Source organism: Pongo pygmaeus, chromosome 5 (assembly GCF_028885625.2).
Source record: "Pongo pygmaeus isolate AG05252 chromosome 5, NHGRI_mPonPyg2-v2.0_pri, whole genome shotgun sequence".
In the NCBI taxonomy this organism is placed as follows: domain Eukaryota; kingdom Metazoa; phylum Chordata; class Mammalia; order Primates; family Hominidae; genus Pongo; species Pongo pygmaeus.
This window is the reverse complement of record NC_072378.2, coordinates 84,967,180-84,986,876: the sequence shown is the minus strand read 5'-3', so window position 1 is coordinate 84,986,876 and position 19,697 is coordinate 84,967,180. Positions and strand designations below refer to the sequence as shown.

General features: G+C 38.0%; 1 protein-coding gene and 1 pseudogene across 1 annotated transcript; both read left to right on the top strand.

Moving 5' to 3' along the window:
* Positions 1-9,584: 9,584 nt before the first annotated feature.
* Positions 9,585-10,335, top strand: LOC129039254 (translationally-controlled tumor protein-like). The gene is made up of 2 exons (XM_054492890.2): positions 9,585-9,978; positions 10,074-10,335. The coding sequence occupies exons 1-2, from the start codon at positions 9,742-9,744 to the stop codon at positions 10,209-10,211; spliced, it is 375 nt and encodes a 124-aa protein (XP_054348865.1). The 5' UTR covers positions 9,585-9,741; the 3' UTR covers positions 10,212-10,335.
* A 254-nt stretch (positions 10,336-10,589) lies between these two features.
* LOC129039255 (deoxyuridine 5'-triphosphate nucleotidohydrolase, mitochondrial-like) lies at positions 10,590-11,023 on the top strand (annotated as a pseudogene).
* The last annotated feature ends 8,674 nt before the right edge of the window (positions 11,024-19,697 follow it).

The following is a 19,697-nucleotide window of genomic DNA, read 5'->3' as shown; positions in this document are numbered from 1 at the left end:
ATACCTAATGCTAAATGACGAGTTAATGGGGGCAGCACACCAACATGGCACATGTACACATATGTAACAAACCTGCACATTGTGCACATGTACCCTAAAACTTAAAGTACAATAATAATAAAAACAAACAAACAAAAAAATGGGCAAAAGATCTAACAGATACCTTACTAAACAAGACATCCACATTGCAAATAAGCATATGAAAAGACACTCCACATCACATGTCATCAGGGAAATGGAAATTAAAACAATGAGATACTGTTAATGGAAAGCGGTCCCAATCCAGACCCCAAGAGAGGGTTCTTGGATCTCGCACAAGAAAGAATTCAGGGCGAGTCCATAGAGTAAAGTGAAAGGAAGTTTATTAAGAAAGTAAAAGAAGAAAGAATGGCTACTCCATAGGCAGGGCAGCCAGGAGGACTGCTGGTTGCCCATTTTTATGGATATTTCTTGATTATATGCTAAACAAGGGGTGGATTATTCATGCCTCCCCTTTTTAGAACGTATAGGGTAACTTCCTGACATTGCCATGGCATTTGTAAACTGTCATGGTGCTGGTGGGAGTGTAGTAGTGAGGATGATCAGAAGTCACTCTCATTGCCATCTTAGTTTTGGTGGGATTTGCCGGCTTCTTTACTACACCTGTTTTATCAGAAAGGTTTTTATGACCTGTATCTCATGCCAACCTCCTATCTCAGACTGTGACTTAGAATGCCTAACTGTCTGGGAATGCAGCCCAGCAGATCTTACCCTTATTTTACACAGCCCCTATTCACGATGGAGTTGCTCTGGTTCAAACGCCTCTGACAATACCACTACACACCTTTTAGAATGGTCAAAATCCACAACACTGACAACACCAAGTGCTGGTGAGGATGTAGAGCAACAGGTACTCTCATTCATTACTGGTGGGAATAAAAAATGATATAGCCATTCTGGAAGACAGTTTGGCATTTCTTACAAAAATAAACATATCCTTACCATACAATCCAGCAACTGCTCACCTTGGTATTTACTCAAATATGTTAAAAACCTATGTCCACACAAAAACCTGTGGATGAACTGTTTAGAGCAGTTTTATTCATAATTGCCAAAACTTGGAAGCAAACAAGATGTCCTTTATTAGGTAAATGAATAAACTGCGGTCCATCCAGACAATGGTATATTGAAATATTATTTAGTGCTAAAAAGAAATGAGCTATCAAGAAATTAAAAGACATGGAAGAAACTTAAATGCATATTACTAATGAAAGAAGCTAATCTGAAAAGGCTACCTACTCTATGATATATATATGACATTTTGGAAAAGGCAAACTTGGAGAGAGTAAAAGGATAAGTGGTTGCCAGGGGTTTGGAGCAAAGAAGGAATGAACATGTGGAGCACAGATGATTTTTAGGGCTGTGAAACTACTTGTATGATACTGTTACAGGAAATGAGGCCTGACCCAGATCCCAAAAGAGGGTTCTTGGATTTCACAAAAGAAAGAATCCAAGGAGAGTCTGTAAAGTGAAAGCAAGTTTATTAGGAAAGTAAAGGAATAAAAGAATGGCTATTCCATAGGCAGAGGAGTCCTGAGGGCTGCTATTTGCCTATTTTTATGGTTATTTCTAGATGATATGCTAAACAAGGGGTAGCTTATTCTCCTTGTTTAAAAAATATAAAAGATTAATTTTTTTCATATAATTATAAAAAACTAACAGGTAATACAACCAAAGTATCATTTTTTTTTCAGAGTGAAACAAGAATGAGTTTTCTTTTTCTCTTAGAAAAAGTATAACTTCTACTTATAGTTTTTCTCTCTTTTATGGTTTTCTCTCTTAGTGGTAGAGAAGCACTCTCTATGATGTTCTCATTTTCTGACAAAACTTTTTCAAAATGCAGTAATTCAGAGATCTGCTTCTGATAAGGGTATTGACTCTATAGCTATGGAAAAACTTCAGGATACCAGGAGTCTTCCTTATTAGGGCTTGTCTGTATAGGGAGCAATGAATGGTAATGACCTGAGGAGGGTTTTTTTCTTCGTGAAAGTAAGAAAACAGGATACGTGACAAATCTCACAAGTGCTCCATTTGCACAGAGTACAAAGTATTTCTTTCCAGGCAAAATTGTGTTTGGCATTGTTTTTCTTCTTTCTTTCTTAAAGACCATTTTCAACTTAATTAAGGGGCACAAACATACGGTTAGATAGAAGTGGTACAGGACAGGGTTCCCAATCCAGACCCCAAGAGAGGCTTCTTGGATCTTGTGCAAGAAAGAATTCAGGGCAAGTCCGCGGTGCAAAGAGAAACCAAGTTTATTAAGAAAGTAAAGGAATAAATGAATGGCTCCTCCATAGACAGAGCAGCCCAGAGGGCTGCTGGTTACCCATTTTTATGGTATTTTTTGATGATATGCTAAACAGGAGTGGATTATTCATGCCTCCCCTTTGAGTCCATATAGGATAACTTCCTGATATTGCCACAGCATTTGTAAACTGTCATGGCGCTGGTGGGAGTGTAGCAGTGAGGACGACCAGCAGTCACTCTCATTGCCGTTTTGATTTTGGCTTGCTCCTTTACTGCAAACTGTTTTATCAGCAAGGTCTTTAGGACCTGCATTTTGTGCTGATTTCCTATCTCATCCTGTGACTTAGAATGCCTTAACCGTCTGGGAATGCATCCCAGTAGTTTCAGCCTCATTTTACCCAGCTCCTATTAAAATGGAGTTGCTTTGGTTCAAATGCCTCGACAGAAGCTATAAGTTATAGTATTCCATAGTACAGTAGGGAAATTATAGTTAATAATTTATTGTATATTTCAAAAAAGCAAGAGGAGAAGATTTAAATGTTCTCAACACAAGTACAATGATTGAGGTAATGGATATTCCAATTACCCGGATTTGATAATTACACACTGTACACAAGTATCAAACTATGACATGTGCCCCCAAAATATGTATATATCAATAAAAAAGGAAATAAAATTTCAAAATATTGACAGCATTTGTAATTTCTAAAAAGGACTAAAAAATATAAGAATTATTTTTTGATGTCAACAGCAAGAACATAGTGAACAAAACAAGGAGTTGGCTATTTAAGAAGATGGCATGCAATTTCAATCAGTTGTGTAGTAAAGGGGAACCTCTACATTGCCAATTTTTCGATGATATGCTTCAAAATGTTAAAAAGAAATATCATTTCTTCAGAGAAGACACACACAAATGGAAGAATATCCCATGCTCATGGATAGGAAGAATCAATATCATTAAAATGGCCATACTGCCCAAAGCAATTTACAGATTCAATGCTATTCTTATCAAACTACCAACTACATTCTTCACAGAACTACAAAAAACTATTTTAAAATTCATATGGAACCAAAAAAAGGGCCCAGATAGACAAAGCAACCATAAGCAAAAATAACAAAGCTGGAGTCATCATGTTACTCAACTTCAAACTATATTACAAGTTTACAGTAACCAAAACAGGATGGTACTATTACAAAAACAGATATATCAATCAATAGAACAGAATAGAGAGCCCAAAAATAAGGCCACACATCTGATATTCAACAAAGCTGACAAAAACAAGCAATGGGGTAAAGACTCCCTTTTCAATAAATGATGCTGGGATTACTGGCTACCCATATGCAGAAGATTGAAGTGGGACCCATTCCTTACACAATATATAAAAATCAACTCAAGATGGATTAAAGACTCAAATGTAAAACCTAAAACTATAAAAACCCCAGAAGACAATGTAGGCAATACCATCCTGAACATAGGAACAGGCAAAGATTTCATGACAAAGACACCAAAAGCAATTGAAACAAAAGTAAAAATTGACAAATGAGGTCTAATTAAACTTAAGAGCATCTGCACAGAAAAATAAAATATCAATAGAGTAAACAGGAACCTAGAGAATGAGAGAAAATATTTGCAAACTATGCATCTGACAAAGATCTAATATCCAACATTTGTAAAGAACTTAAACAAATTTACAAGATAAAAACAAACAACCCTATTAAAAAGTGGGCAAGGGACATGAACAGACACTTTTCAAAAGAAGCCAACAAATATATGAATAAAAGTTCAATATCACTGTTCATTAGAGAAATGAAAATCAAAACCACAATGAGATACCATCTCACACCAGCCAGAATGGCCATTATTAAAAAGTCAAAAACTAACAGATGCTGGCAAGGTTGTGGAGAAAATGAAACACTCATACACTGTTGGTGGGAGTGTAAATTAGTTCTAACATTGTGGAAAGCAGTATGGTGATTCCTCAAAGAGCTAAAAGCAGAACTACCATTCTACCCAGCAATTCCATTACTGGATATATACCCAGAGGAATATAAATCATTCTACCATAAAGACTCATGTAGGCAAATGTTCGTTGCAGCACCATTCCCACTAGCAAAGACATGGAATCAAACTAAATGTCCATCAATGACAGACTGGATGAAGAAAATGTGGTACATATACATCATGGAATACTATGCAGCCATAAAAAGAATGCAATCATGTCTTTTGTGGGAACGGGGATGGAGCTTGAGGCCATATCCTTAGCAAACTAATGCAGGAACAGAAAACCAAATACTGCATGTCCTCACTTATAAGTGGGAGATAAATGATGAACCCATGAACACAAAGAAGGGAACAACATACACTAGGGTCTACTTGAGGGTGGAAGGTGGGAGGAGGGAGATGATCAGGAAAGAGAATTAACAGGTGCTAGGCTTAATACCTGGGTGATGAAATAACATGTATAATACAACCCCATGACATGAATTTACCTATATAGCAAACCTTCACATGTATCCCTGAACCTAAAATAAAAGTTAAAAAAATCATTTCTTAAACTTATCACATAATTGGCAAAGAGCCATTTCTAGCCTTTTTCCCAATAGAAATAGGGGGATTTCAGAAACCTTACATCATTTTTCTGGTATGTTGTAGAAGAGGTTAGAGGCCAGAGAATCACAGTGTGCTTTGTTTTCGATATGTTGGCCGCACTGCCTAGCAAATTTAGAACTCTTTGTAATAGACTCAACAGTTATTTAAAAAGAAATTTATAGGTTAGCCTGCCCTAAAGCTATTGCAGAAAAATGAGGATTCCATTTGTTCTGGAAACAATGATCAGAAGTACAGAGCTCCAAAGATGAAGCTTTTTTCTCATATTTCTATATTAATAATCATTAACAGTCCAATTCCCATTTTAAGCAAGCTACATTTTATTCTGTAACACCCCCCTTTTTTCCACCAGAAAACTAGAAATTTGAAAGAATATAACCACTTGTGGAAAAATCATAGCTATATATTTGTATCTACTACATTTTGAAGAAAAGGTAACTGCTCCGTGAGTTCTTCCTGCCCACTGCAAAAACAAAATAAATTCAGAGACCATGGCATTGCAATATAGTTTAACTGACATGAGGCCAGCCATCCCACATGGGAGACAGAGTTGTTACCCAAATCAATCTCCCAGAAAATTTGGAGGCTAGGGTTTTTCAAGAATAGTTTAGTGGGCCAGGGAGTCGGCTTCTGGGTGAGGCCACAGGACCAGCTGGCAGGAGTTGGTGGGTCCGAGTGGACACACAGGTCATCAGAAATGCAAACACCTGAAAAGACATCTCAAAAGACCAATCTTAGGGTCTACAATAGTGATGTTATCTGCAAGAGTAATTGGGAGAGTTGCAAGTCTTGTGACCTCTGGGATAATGGCTGGTAATTGTTTATAACTACTCCTTAGCAGAATTCAGGCCCCTCACACTCTAACCTGGTGACCTTTCATTAGCTTTACAAAGGCAGTTTAGTTTTGGGGAAGGGCTATTATCATCTAAACTATAAAGGTCTCCCAAAATTAGCTTGGTCTAAGCCCAAGAATGAGCAAGAGCAGTCTGGAGGTTAAAGGCAAGATGTGGGTTAGTTAGATCGGCTCTCTTTCACTGTCATAATTTTCTCACTGTTATAATTTTTGCAAAGGCGGTTTCAAAAAGTATACATGTAACACATACTTTTTTAAGCTATAGAAAATATGAGGAGAGGTAAGCCCTATGGTCAACAGTTTACTTTCATTGTTTTAGTTAATTCTCACAGCAGCCTTTTCAAAGTTGAGGATGCACAGAGGAGAAAATCCTTTGCCTAGTTCAGCATATCCGGATCTGTCTGGCTCTCTAATCTCATTGGGTCAAACTTTAACACATTTTTATCTCTTTGGACTGGGAGGAAGCACGTATTAGAAACAGCACACTATCTGAGACCTTGGGCAAGAGTCTTGGTTCCTCTGTGGCATAATTCCTCATTCTATGTCAGAAGAGACAATATAATAATCTACTCTCCCAAACTTGCAAAACAGTTTCCAAAGAGATTGCTCTCTGGTGATACAATGATGGATTGGGCAGGCCTGGAAAAGACGCTTCGTCGAACAACAGTGGGCAGGAGGTGGGTACGCAGATGCCCCTGTCCATGGAATGATGGACTAGGAAGTACTGCAAGTAGTGGTAGGTACTAATGGCATTCAAGGAACATTTTTGTGGGGAGCTGAGCAGCCTGTTCACTCCCATTAAAGGGAACCCAGCTGATATATAAGGAAGACTGACATTACCATGCCTGAGTTTCCCCCTTCCCTTTGCAGAATAATTTACATGTATCTTTTTTTTTTTTAATACTTTAAGTTCTGGGTTACATGTGCAGAACGTGAAATTTTGTTACATAGGTATACACATGCCCTTGTGGTCTGCTGTACCCATCAACCCATCACATATATTAGGTATTTCTCCTAATGTTATTCCTCCCCTAGTCCCCTACCCACCGACCAGCCCCAGCGTGTGATGTTCCCCTCCCTGTGTCCATGTGTTCTCATTGTTCAACTCCTACTTATGAGTGAGAACATATGGTGTTTAGTTTTCTGATCTCGTGATAGTTTGCTGAGAATGATGGTTTCCAGCTTCAACCATGTCCCTGCAAAGGACATGAACTCATCTTTTTTTTATGGCTGCATAGTATTCCATGGTGTATATGTGCCACATTTTCTTAATCCAGTCTGTCACTGATGGACATTTGGGTCGGTTCCGAGTCTTTGCTATTGTGAATAGTGCTGCAATAAACATACGTGTGCATGAATTAACATATATCTTTAAGGGCAGCCAGCATCAATCATATCTTTTCCATGTGCCTGGCATTGTATAACTATTAAATCTCATTTAATTATCTCAACAATCCTATGAAGTAGAGTAAGTACTTTTTAAATCTCTATATTACAGAAGGTACAATCAAAGATTTGAGTGTATGTCTTGCTCAAGTTCACAGAACTGGTAGGTGAATAAATCACCTTGCTTTAATTATGAACCCATCTGTAGCACTTCCATAGGCTTCTGTGTATTTTTACAAAATTGTGGAGCCCTTGATTTCCCTTAGCTGAGAGAAGCTAAAGGACAAGCTTTAAAATAGGTCAGCAACATAATCCCATTTTAATGAGAATTACTAATATAAGATTAACCTGATTTTATTGTCTCAGCCCTGTAACCTTCAACCTGTCCCAGACCATTGTGCCTGAGAACCTGGGCCTTCAAAAGAGACAGAAATGTTGCTCAGCACTCAATGGTAACTCTATTTTTAAATAATAGCTTTATTGAGATGTAATTCAAATACTATAAAATTTACCTTTTTTAAGTGTACAATTCAGTTGTTTTTAATATATCCACAAAGATGTACAACTATCACCAAGTCAATTTTATAACATTTTTGTCACCCCCGTAAAGAAACCCCCATTAGTGGTCACTCTCCATTTCTCCCTGTCTTCTCCAGACCTAGGAAATCACCAATCTATTTTCTGTCTTTATGAATTTCCCCATTCTGGAAATTGAATATAAGTAGATTCATACTATATGCAGTTCTTTGTGACTAACTCCTTTCACTTAGCATAATATTTTCATGGTTCATCCAGGTTATAGTGTGTATCAGTACTGCATTCCTTCTTATGGGTGCATAATATTCCATTGTATGAATATAAAACATTGTATTTATTCATCCATTAATTGATTGACATTTGGATTATTTTCACTTCTTGCCTGTTATGAATAATGCTGTTATGAAATTCTAGGAAAGGTTTCTGTGTGAACATATGTTTTCAATTCTCTCTAGGAGCGGAATGACTGATTTATGTAGAAACTCGATGTTTCTACATCTTAAGGAATTGCCAGATTGTTTTGCAAAGTACTAGTGGTTATGAAGTGATATCTCATTGGTTATAATTTGCATTTGTCTAACAGCTAATTATTTGGGCAACTTTTTATGTACTTATTAGCCATTTGTATATCTTGGAGAAATGGCTACTAAATCCTTTTTGTATTTCTAAAACTGAGTTATTTATGTTTTTGTTGTTGAGTTGTAAGAGTTGTTTATGTAGTCTGGATACAAACTCCTTATAAGATACATGATTTGCAAATATTTTCTCTCATTATGTGGATTGTCTTTTCACTTTCTTGATAGGGTCACTTAAGCACAAAAACTTTTAATATTATAAAAAGTGGTGTCATATCCAGGAAACCATTGCTTGGTCCTAAGACATAAATATTTACTCCCATATTTTCTTCTGAGAATTTCATCAACACTTGTTATTTTCCGTGTGTTTGATAATAGCCATTCTAATATGTATGAGATGATGTATCTTTGTGGTTTTAATTTGTATTTCTCTGATATTGAACATTTTTTCATATTCCTGTTGGCTGTTCATATATTTTCTTTTGAGAAATGTCTGTTTAAATTCTTTGCCCATTTTAAATAGGGTTATTTCTATTTTTTGCTATTGAGCTTGTTATTTTTTTAAATATGGGCATTTTGAGTAATAAACTTCCCTCTAAACACTGCCTTCAATGTATCCCATGAGTCATGGTGGTTTTTCATTTTTTAAATTTTCATTCATCTTAAAGTACTTTCTAATTTCCCTTGTGATTTCTTCTTTAATCCATTGGGGTTTTTTTGTTTGTTTTTGTTTTTTTTAGCAGTGTGTTGCTTAATTTCCACATATTTGTGAATTTCCTAAATTTTGTTCATTGGTTAATTTCTAATTTTATTCCATTGTAGTTGGAGGACATTCCTTACATGATGTAAATCCTTTTTAATTTATGGAGGCTGGTTTTGTGGCCCAACATGTCGTCTATCCTGAAGAATGTTCCATGTGCACTTGGAAAGACTGTATATTCTGTTGTTGAGTGGAGTGTTATTTAGATGTGTGCTGGGTTTACTTAAAGTGTTGTTTAAGCCTTTTATTTTCTTCTTGATCTTCTGTCTCCTTGTTCAATCCATTATTAAAAGTGAGGTATTGAAGTTTCCGATTATTGTTATTGAATTGACTATTTTTCTTTGCAATTCTGTCAGTTTTTACTTCGTGTATTTTTAGATTTTGTTGTTATATGTATACATGTTTATAATTGTTTTTCTTATTTCTGATGACTTTATTCTTTTATCATTATAAAATGTTCTTCTTCTTAAAGTCTACTTTGTCCGATATTAATATAGCAACTCCAGCTCTCTTTTGGTTTCTTTATGCATTATATTCCCTTTACCATCCTTTTATTTTCTTGCTTTGGTTCTTGAAATTTGTTTTTCTTTTCCGCGGCTCCCCGCTCCCTTGGAGCGCTGCTCAAGCTGCACCCCGCTCGCTCCGAGCTCTGGGCTCCTGCTAAACTAATGCCGCCATCGTCTCCCTTCAGCCACCATCATGATTTATCTACTGGGACCTCATCAGCCATGATGAGATGTTTTCCCACATTTACAAAATCCGGGAGATTGTGGATGGGCTGTGCCTGGAGGTGGAGGGGAAATTGGTAAGTAGGACAGAAGGTAACATTGATGACTCGCTCATTGGTGGAAATGCCTCCGCTGAAGGTACTGAAAGCAAAGGTACCGAAAGCACAGTAATCACTGGTATCCTTACTGTCATGAACCATCACCTGCAGGCAACAAGCTTCACAAAAGAAGCCTACAAGAAGTATAATACACCAAAGATTACATGAAATCAACCAAAGGCAAACTTGAAGAACAGAGACCAGAAAGAGTAAAATCTTTTATGACAGGGGCTGCAGAACAAATCAAGCACATCCTTGCTAATTTCAAAAGCTACCACTTCTTTGCTGGTGAAAATGTGAATCCAGATGGCATGGTTGCTCCACAGGACTACCGTGAGGTTGGTGTAACCCATATGGGATTTCCTTTAAGGATGGCTTAGAAATGGAAAAAAAATTAACAAATTTGGCAATGACTTTGGATCTATTACCTGTCATCATAACTGGCTTCTGCTTGTCAACCACACAACACCAGGACTTAAGACAAATGGGACTGATGTGAGATCTTGAGCTCTTCATTTATTTTGACCATGATTTATTTGGAGTGGAGGCATTGTTTTTAAGAAAAACATGTCATGTAGGTTGTCTAAAAAAAAGAAAGAAAAGTTTTTGAATCTAAAGTGTATGTTGACATTTTTGGCCAGTTCCCTGCCATCCTGTGCTCCCTAGTTCCCTGGGCTCTCTCTTTGCTTGCTTTCTTGCTCTGCCATAACTTGCTCTGAAGAAACACCCACCATTTCCCCCAGCAAATCGGCTCGCCTGTGGAGGAGGGTGACATGCAGCTGTGCCTTGCCCAGCTCTCTGAGCATGCCATGGCTCCAACCTGAGGGTCTGTGAGAAGTGCAGGCTACAACTTGTACAATGCCTATGATTAGACAATACCACCTATGGAGAAAGCACTCATGAAAATAGACATTCAGATAGCTCTTCCTTCTCTGGGTGTTATGAGTGTCCATGGTCTGGCTTGGCTGCAAAACATTTTATTGATGTAGGAGCTGGTGTCATAGATGAAAATTATAGAGGAAATGTTGGTGTTGTACTGTTTAATTTTGGCAAAGTTTGAAGTCAAAAACAGTGATTAAATTGTACAGTTCAGTTCTGAATGGATTTTTTAAATCTAGAAATAGAAGAAGTTCAAGCTTTGGATGACACTGAAAGGGGTTCAGGAGGTTTTGGTTCCACTGGAAATAATTAAAATTTATGCCAAGAATAGAAAATGAGAAATTACACATTTTTCTTAAAAACTGGCTGGGCACAGTGGCTCATGCCTGTAATCCCAGCACTTTGGGGGGCCAAGGCAGGCGGATCACGAGGTGAGGAGTTGGAGACAAGCCTGACCAACATGCTGAAACCCCATCTCTACTGAAAACAAAAAAAATTAGCCAGGTGTGGTGGCATGTGCCTGTAATTCCAGCTACTCAGAAGGCTGAGGCAGGAGAATCGCTTGAACCTGGGAGGCGGGGGTTGCAGTAAGCAGAGATCGAGGCACTGCACTCCAGCCTGGGCCACAGAGGGAGACCCCATCTCAAAAAAATAATAATAATAAAATAAAATAAAATAAAGAATTTTTGCTTAAAAAAGTATATATTTTGTAGACAGCATGTGGCTGGAACATGTTTTTTAATCTATTTTCCAATCTCTGCCTTTTGATTGGAATTTTAATCCATTTACATTTAATGTCATAACTGATATGAAAGTATTTATATCTGCCACTTTACAATTTGTATTATATATTTCTCTTATGCCCTTTTTTGCTCCTCTAGCCCTTCATTATTGCCTTCTTTTCTGTTACGTATATATTTTTTTTATTGTATCATTTTAATTCCCCTTCTTTTTTTATTTCACTATATTTTTGACTTATTTTTTTAGTGGGTGCCCTGGAGATTATAATTAACAATTATAACAAGCACTTTGGATTAATACCAATTTAATGTCAATATACACAAAAACTTTGCCACTATATGTTTGTTCTATTGCCCCATTTTTGTGTTACCATTGTTATATAAATTACATCTTTATACATTATAGGCTCATCTAATTATTACTTTATGCAGTCATGTCTTATTTTTATTTCATTTATTTATTTATTTTTATTTCCATTTTATTTTAGATTCAAGAGGTACATGTGCGGGTTTGTTACAAGGGTATATTGTATGACGCTGAGGCTTGGGCTTCCGCTGATCCCAACACTCAGATAGTGATCCCAACTTCTAGTAGGAAGTTTTTCACCTCTCTCCCTCTCTCTCCCTTATAGTAGTCCCTGGTGTTTATTGTTCCAAACTCTATGTCTAGATTTAGCTCCCACTTATGAGTGAGAACATGTGATATTTGGTTTTCTGCTCCTGTGTTAATTTGCTTAGTACGATGGCCTCCAGCTGCATTCACGTTGCTACAAAGAACATGATTTCATTCCTTTTTATGGCTACATGGTGTTCCATAGTGTATATGCACAATATTTTCTTTGTCCAATCCACAGTTGGTGGGCACCTAGGTTGTTTTCCTGTTTTTGCTATTTTGAATAGTGCTGTAAGGAACATAGAAGTATATGTGACTTTTTGGTAGAACAATTTGGGTATATACACAGGAATGGAATTTCTAGGTCAAATGGTCACTGTTTCAGCTCTTTGAGAAATTCCCAGGATGCTTTCCACAGTGGCTGAACTAATTTACATTCTCACCAACAGTGTGTAAGTGTTCTCGTTTCTTCACAGCCTCATCAATGTCTGTTACTTTTTGAATTTTTAATAATAACCATTCTGACTAGTGTGAGATGGTATCTTATTGTGGTTTTGATTTGCATTTCTCTGATGATTAGCAATGTTAAGGATTTTTTCATATGTTTGTTGGCCACTTTTATGTCTTTTTTGAGAAGTGTCTGTCCTTTGCTCACTTTTTAATGGGGTTATTTGTTTTTTTCTTGTTGATTTATTTAAGTTTTTTGTAGATTATGGATATTAGGCCTTTGCTGGATATATAGTTTACAAATGTTTTCTCCCATTCTGTAGGTTGTCTGTTTACTCTGTTTTGAGTTCCATTTGCTGTGCAGAAACTCTTTGGTTTAATTTGTTCCCATCCACCAGTTTTTGTTTTTCTTGTAATTGCTTTTGAGGATTTGGTCATAAATTATTTGCCATGACTGATGTTGAGAAGGGCATTTCCTAGGTTTTCTTCTAGGACTTTTACAATTTGAGATCTAACATTTAATTATTTCATCCATCTTCAGTTAATTTTTGTGTATGGTGATAGGTATGGGCCTAGTTTTTTCTGCATATGGTTAGCCAGTTTTCCCAGCGCCATTGATTGAATAGAAGTCCTTTCTCCATTGCCTATTTTTTTAATTTTGATAAATATCAGTTGATTATAGGTTGATTATGATAAGTCAGTACCCTTTGATTCCTGTTTTTTTAATTAAAAAAGAATTGACTGGGCACTGTGGCTCAGGTGTGTAATCCTAGTGCTTTGGGAGGCCGAGGTAGGAGGAGTACTTGAACCCAGGAGTTTGAGACCAGCCTGGGTAACATAGTAACACTCTATGTCTAAAAAAGAAAAAAAAAATTAACTGCCTGTGGTGGCACCTGCTTATAGTCTCAGCTACTCAGCATCTCTTGAGTTCTTCTCCTGAGTAGCTGGGACTGCAAGGTCCCAGCTGAGATGGGAGGCTGCAGTGAGCTTTGATCCTGTCACTCCATTCCAGTGTGGACAACAGAGCAAGACCCTGTCCCCTCCCCTCACCCTCAAAATAACTGATGTTTGATTTTTTAAGAAAATCATTTATTGAAGTGATTAACTATTTTTCCTTTTTGACATTTTAACTTGATGTTTTGCTAATATTGAACAAACTTTGCATTCCCAGACTAAAGTGTCTTTAATCATAGGATTGTGGTATTTTAAAATATTGTTTGACTTTATTTTCCAATATTTTATTTAGGATTTTTGCATCAATATTTATGAGTCAACCTGGGATATAGTTTTCTATTAAGTTTTAGAATCAGTGTTGCATGGTTTTATACAAATAATTGGAAATCTTTCCACCTTTTTCCTCTGGAAAATTTAACAAACTTTTAAATATTTATTCCTTGAAGATTTGAAAGACTTCATCTGGAAAATGCTCTAATCCTTGTACTTTGGAGGATATTTAGTCTTAGGTAACTTGAAAAATATTTTCCAGGGTTATAAATTTCTGTAGATTGTCTGCCTACTTGGGTTTTTAAAAAAAATTTGTATCCTTCTCAAAAGCTATAAAATTTTTTTTCTGGATTTTCAAACTTATTAACAAGGAGTTTAAATTACCTCACTATTGGTAATCATTTTTACTTTCTCATTCTTAATTGTTCTTTTATTTTACAATTTTATCACAGTGATATCAAGGAATGTGATTTAAACTATTTGCTGTAGGATGTTCCTTTCTTTTCCTTTTCTTTTCTTTCTTTCTTTCTTTCTTTCTTTCTTTTTTTTGAGACAGAGTCTCCCTCTGTTTCTCAGGCTGGAGTGCAGTGGTGCAATTTCGGGTCACTGCAACCTCCACTTCCCAGGCTCAAGGGATCCTCCCGCCTCAGCCTCCCAGGTAGCTGGGACTACAGGCTTGCGCCACAACACCCAGATAATTTTTTACATTTTTGGTAGAGCTGGGGTTTCATCATGTTGCCCACGTGCGTCTTGAATTCCTGAGCTCAAGAGATCCATCCTCCTCAGCCTCCCAAAGTATTGAGATTACAAGCATGAGCCACTGCACCTGGCCCAGGATGTTCCTTTTTGACATTAAGTCAGCTGAATAGCTTGGGAAGCAGGCCATGTTCTTTCAAGTATGTACCCTTTCTTAACCAATGCAGTCTAGAGGCTTGCTTGAAAATGTGATCCCAAGACCACCAGCACTGACCTGGCCAGGCAGCTTGTTAGAGATGTAGAATTTCAGGTCCCACCCCAGACTTACAGTCACAACCTACATATTTAGCAAGACCTACTAGTGATCCATGTGCACATTAAAATTCTGGAGAATTTCATACTTTAAATCATAACATTTAATTCGATTGTGAATGTCTTCCACATCACATGTTATTTCTTAATGTTGCACTTTTAAAATGAAATCCATCTTTCATTATAATCTAGCAAAAAGCAAGTTTTTAAAGTTAAGACACTGAATACAGTGTAAAATTGCCACCACTTTTCTGAGGTCCTAATTACAGCTGGGACTGGCTCCTAACGACATTCTGATGTCATCTTTTCTTCCATATACCCTCCCTTCTACAGCTTGCTAACTTTTAGAATTAGGACCCAAGGATTTTGGCTCTGCAGACTAGGCAGACATAGTCACACCCCCACTGAACTGCAAAATCAAAGTAATAACAATGTTTTTGTCTGTATGTTTTTCTGTGATGCTCTGGTTTGAGCTCAAGCCACGAAGCACTGATGCCAGCCCTTGTGCTGAACATCAATGGCAAGAAACAAGCAGTGCATTCTTTCTCCCTCGCAGCAGAGCAACTCCAGGAAACCAGAGGAAAGGAGGGCAGGGAAAGACCAGCAAGCTGGTAGCCACAGAGGAGCTTGAAAGGTTAGGATTGGGCACAAGTCAAGCTAGTGTATGCATCTCAGGAATTAGGGCTTTGCAGAAGTAATTCATAAAAATATATTACATTCTCATCATGCCAGACCAATGACCTTTCTCAAGGAAATTGTGTTACACCTAAAAACATGGCAAGTGTTCTGGATTTCCTGGCTGTTGCGTTTCATTTTTGTGCATAATAACTCTGGAAATATCTCTGGCAGAGGGGAATTTCCAGACAAGCAAGAAGTGGATAAACCATGGCAGCTCATTCTTGTAGGGCCTATCAAGTTACCCAGGAAGGCAACTTCATCATGTCCAGGATCAGGAGTGCCTTCAGCAAACGTGTTGCTCATTTAGCTCAGAAAAAAATGCTGATCCTTGGTCCAGCCAATACCCTGGATAAGACTGAATCCTCATATTGCTGAAGCTTGACACAAACAATCTACTCAATTGGCATGTGTGTGAGAAATTGGCAATGCCTGTTCCACAAACATCTGAAAAATTTTGAGAGGAGGTTTTGACTAACTTAACTCCTTTAAGTTCCTACAAACTAGGTGTTTTTTAGGTTGCTTTATGATCAGACCTTCCTGGAATCAGGGGATTGCTTTGATCTGGATTAGATCTCCTGTATCACACATGCCACTAAATGGACCCCCTGAGACGACATTTCAGATCCTGGATCAGGCCCCATTGTATATAGCTCTCCTCTTCCTCTCTCCCCTTCTTCTGTTCCTGTCTTCTTTTGTCTTCCACCTCTCTCTCCATTTCATTACCCCCACAGACTTATGTTTAGGATCCCCAGAGCATTGTATCAGTTATCCAGTAGACATCTATTATGTATCAGATATAATGCTGGATCACCGTTCTCTTTGATGGTCAGAGGAAAAAACTTTCCAAGGCAGGTGAAACTTGAACAATAATAAGCTAAGATAGTCTTACTGACGTTTCTTGAAGCAAAACAAACAAATGTTGCTGAGGCCTGGACTAATTCCTCCTGGACTTACCATTCCTCCTTCTTTTACATTCTTTCTAGTCCAAAGTGAAATATTAGATTTGTAGAACAGATTTTGATTATATTTAGAATTTTCTCAATATAATATATATAGAATAGATAGTTATGAACATTCTTTCAAGTATTAGTAATTTTCACTGCAAATTGAAGATCTAAACTTAAATTTCCAAGCATGTATTAATTCATTTGAACTTCTCATATTGGCTCACAAAGAAAGCATCCTGTCTAAAATTCCAGATGTGTAATTGACCCTACTGTTTCCTCTTATCTAAATAAAGTATACTGAAGTTGTGAGCTGTTTGCTACATTAAAATATTGGAGGTAAAGGACTATGTTTTAGTTGAATATCTTCTTATTAGGACCTGGAACTAGTGTCAAATTAGAGCTGTTACGTTCTTCCCTAAGGACCCTCCAGAAAAAAGAGTGAATATTACAGGGGAACCAGTGCAACATCGGCCAATGATTTCATTATCAGTAGGACCTGGGAAGAGTTTTCCCAAAAGTCAGTGATCAGTTTAGGCCTTTCTGCATAAGTCTTGGCACAGCCTCTGTATCCTAGAAATTGGAGTCAAGTTGGAAAGCCTTCCTTCTCCTTGTCCTTGCTTCTTTTGACTCTTGCTTTTATGGCTTCTTCTTTGTAAATTGATTTACTTCCGCATGTACAGACCTCACTTCACTTTCCCAAGAGAAGGCCAGAAGTTCCAACCCTCTGGCTTTTGTCTTAGGTTCACAGCTGTTTTTCCTATCCTTGTCCTCTGCTCAGGTTGTCTCACTACTGACAAAGTTGGTTGTGGTTGTTTAGGTTAATGTCTACTAATACCATCACTCTATTTTGATTGCATTTAGTATTCTTTCTGTCTCTGAGGTCATCAGGAGAACAAACAATCTTTTGTAAGTCATTTCATTTTTCTTATTTTACTGGCATCATAATAAAATCAGGAAAATCCTTTCTGATGACAAGTTCGGTTGGAGATAAATCTTAGAACCATGGAATAGATGGTGTGATGAAGCATCACTGCTATCATCTGAATGCTTGTGTCCTTTCCCACCTCCAAAGTCATATGTTAAAATCTAATCTCCAATGCAATAGCATCAAGAGGTGGGGCCTTTAGGAGGTGATTTGGTCAGGAGGGCTCCACAAGGGATTCGTGCTCATATAAAAGAGGTCTGAGGGAGCTTATTTGCCTCTTCCTCTATGTGAGGATGCATAGACAAGGTGCCATAAGTGAAGGAAAGAGTGAGTCCTCACCACACACCAAATCTTCTGGTGCCTTGATCTTGGATGGTCATCCTAGCCTCCAGAACCATGAGAAATAAATTTCTATTATTTATAACTTGCCCAGTCTGTGGTATTTGGTTATGGTAGCAGGAATGGACTAAGACAGTCACAAAAGTTAACTTTTTCACTTGTTCAGTTTTGGAGCTCTCTGCTTATGTAGGTTTGTCTTCTGTGTGGTGACCCTGTGGTTGGCTGTCCCCACCTAGAATTTGTAGCAATATTTTCACCTCTTGGCCAGGAAGATCATTCTCTGCTTAGTTAACCTATTCTCTCACTATGTCTGGATTTTAATTTACTCATTAGCAAGTAACAAAGGAAAAATCCTTGTTAATTCTAATTGGAAAACATGATTAAACCTGTCTCTCAAAATCAAGCCTCTTTTTCCTTTAGGTCCTACAGTGCTGCTGTGCTCATGGCACCTGCTGACCAAGGGCTGAGGTGACAGGGTTGGTCAGTGTAACCTCTGCTGACCCAGGACATTTTTAGGGCCCAAGAACTTGGAAAATTTTTTTAGATAGCTCAGAAGCGAACGTTCTGCTCTCCCAGGCCTCTTTGTTCCTCCATGCTTATCATGCCTAGTGTTGCTTCTTCCCCTTTTAAGTTTTCCTGAATAATATTATTGCTTTTCATTAGTGCACTCCTCCCTACTTTGACCAGCTCCTCCCCACTGGCTGAAAAATGTTTCACATTTTCCTGAGGTCAGCTCCTGGCTGACTGGCCAGGAACCTCAACGGCAGAAAGCACCAGAACAGCCCTTTCACTAAAAGGGAAAACTTTTAGTGAAAGGAGAACTGAAGTTTTAAAGCTGAGTGCAAATAGACACTGACCACAAAATTCTTGTTGCTGTAGGTGTGGCAATTCACTTGTTTTCCTGGGTGTAAGTGTGTGTGTGTGTGTGAGAGAGAGAGAGTGAGAGAAAGAGTCTAATGTATCTGTGTTTAGTATCTTTTATCCTCTATTTGTATTCATTTACTCATTCATTCTCATCCTCTCTTACATGGCTTCAGAATAATTTTTTCCTGTTATTTTCATCATGAAAACACAATCAGAACTGATGGTCAGGTGGTCCTCAGTGGCACAGCTATCATGACTGTTAAATATAGAAATACTTCTGTACCTGACGGCAAGTAACTGTTGCCACAAGACCCACCTGAGTGCTCCTCTGATGCCAAGGGACCCCCTAGCCCTCCTCACAGTCCAGCTTCTGAAGGGCTCATATGCGGCATAGTGAGAGGAGTGCCCTCCAGGATCCTGCTTTGGCGCACCATCTGCCTGCACCCACCCACTCTTAGGTGGCGCCGTCTGTGCTGTACTAGTTATCACATATTTTGGTCTTCACCTCCTGCTAATAACAATATTAACCAGACTTTATGGCTATTTAGCCAATCTTAGTTCTGGAATTCAGCCAAGATTCTGGAAGAAAACAGAAGAAATCCCAGAACCATAAGAATAGATTTCACAAAGTCCAGGCATTGTGCTCATACATGTTCCTCATAAAGAAGGACACTGGGACAACTTAGAGACAAAATTCTTTTTTTCTGAAAGAGACCAAATACAACATAAACTTGTAATTATGAAACTTTATCTTGAAGTACTGTTCATCCATGGCAATGGAAGATGGTGTGGGAGGCAATGACAAGCATGCATGTGGGATATCAGGATGTTTGGGAGGGAAGTGGTTTGATTTGGGGAATAAGCAGTTGGTCTTTGAAAGTATGACAACAGTGAAGGGAGGATTTATTTTCTGGGACTGCATTGAAATGGAAGGAATTCCTGAGACTGATGAGGCAGTCATTGCTATGGGTTCCTCTGGAAGGACCTAAGTCCTTAGCACTTCTGGTTCTCCTGAATTTGGAGTCTGGGTGAAGTGGCTCCAGCAGGCCAGGTGTTAGTCCTCTGCCTGTGAGGCCTGTTGGAAGTGAAGGATATAGTAGCTACAAGATTACAGAGAACTGGTCAAAGGGATTCAGGAGAATCTGAGTTGAAAATCAGTGTGGCTCCTGCAGGGGCCTCCGGCAAGTTAGCTAACTTAAGTG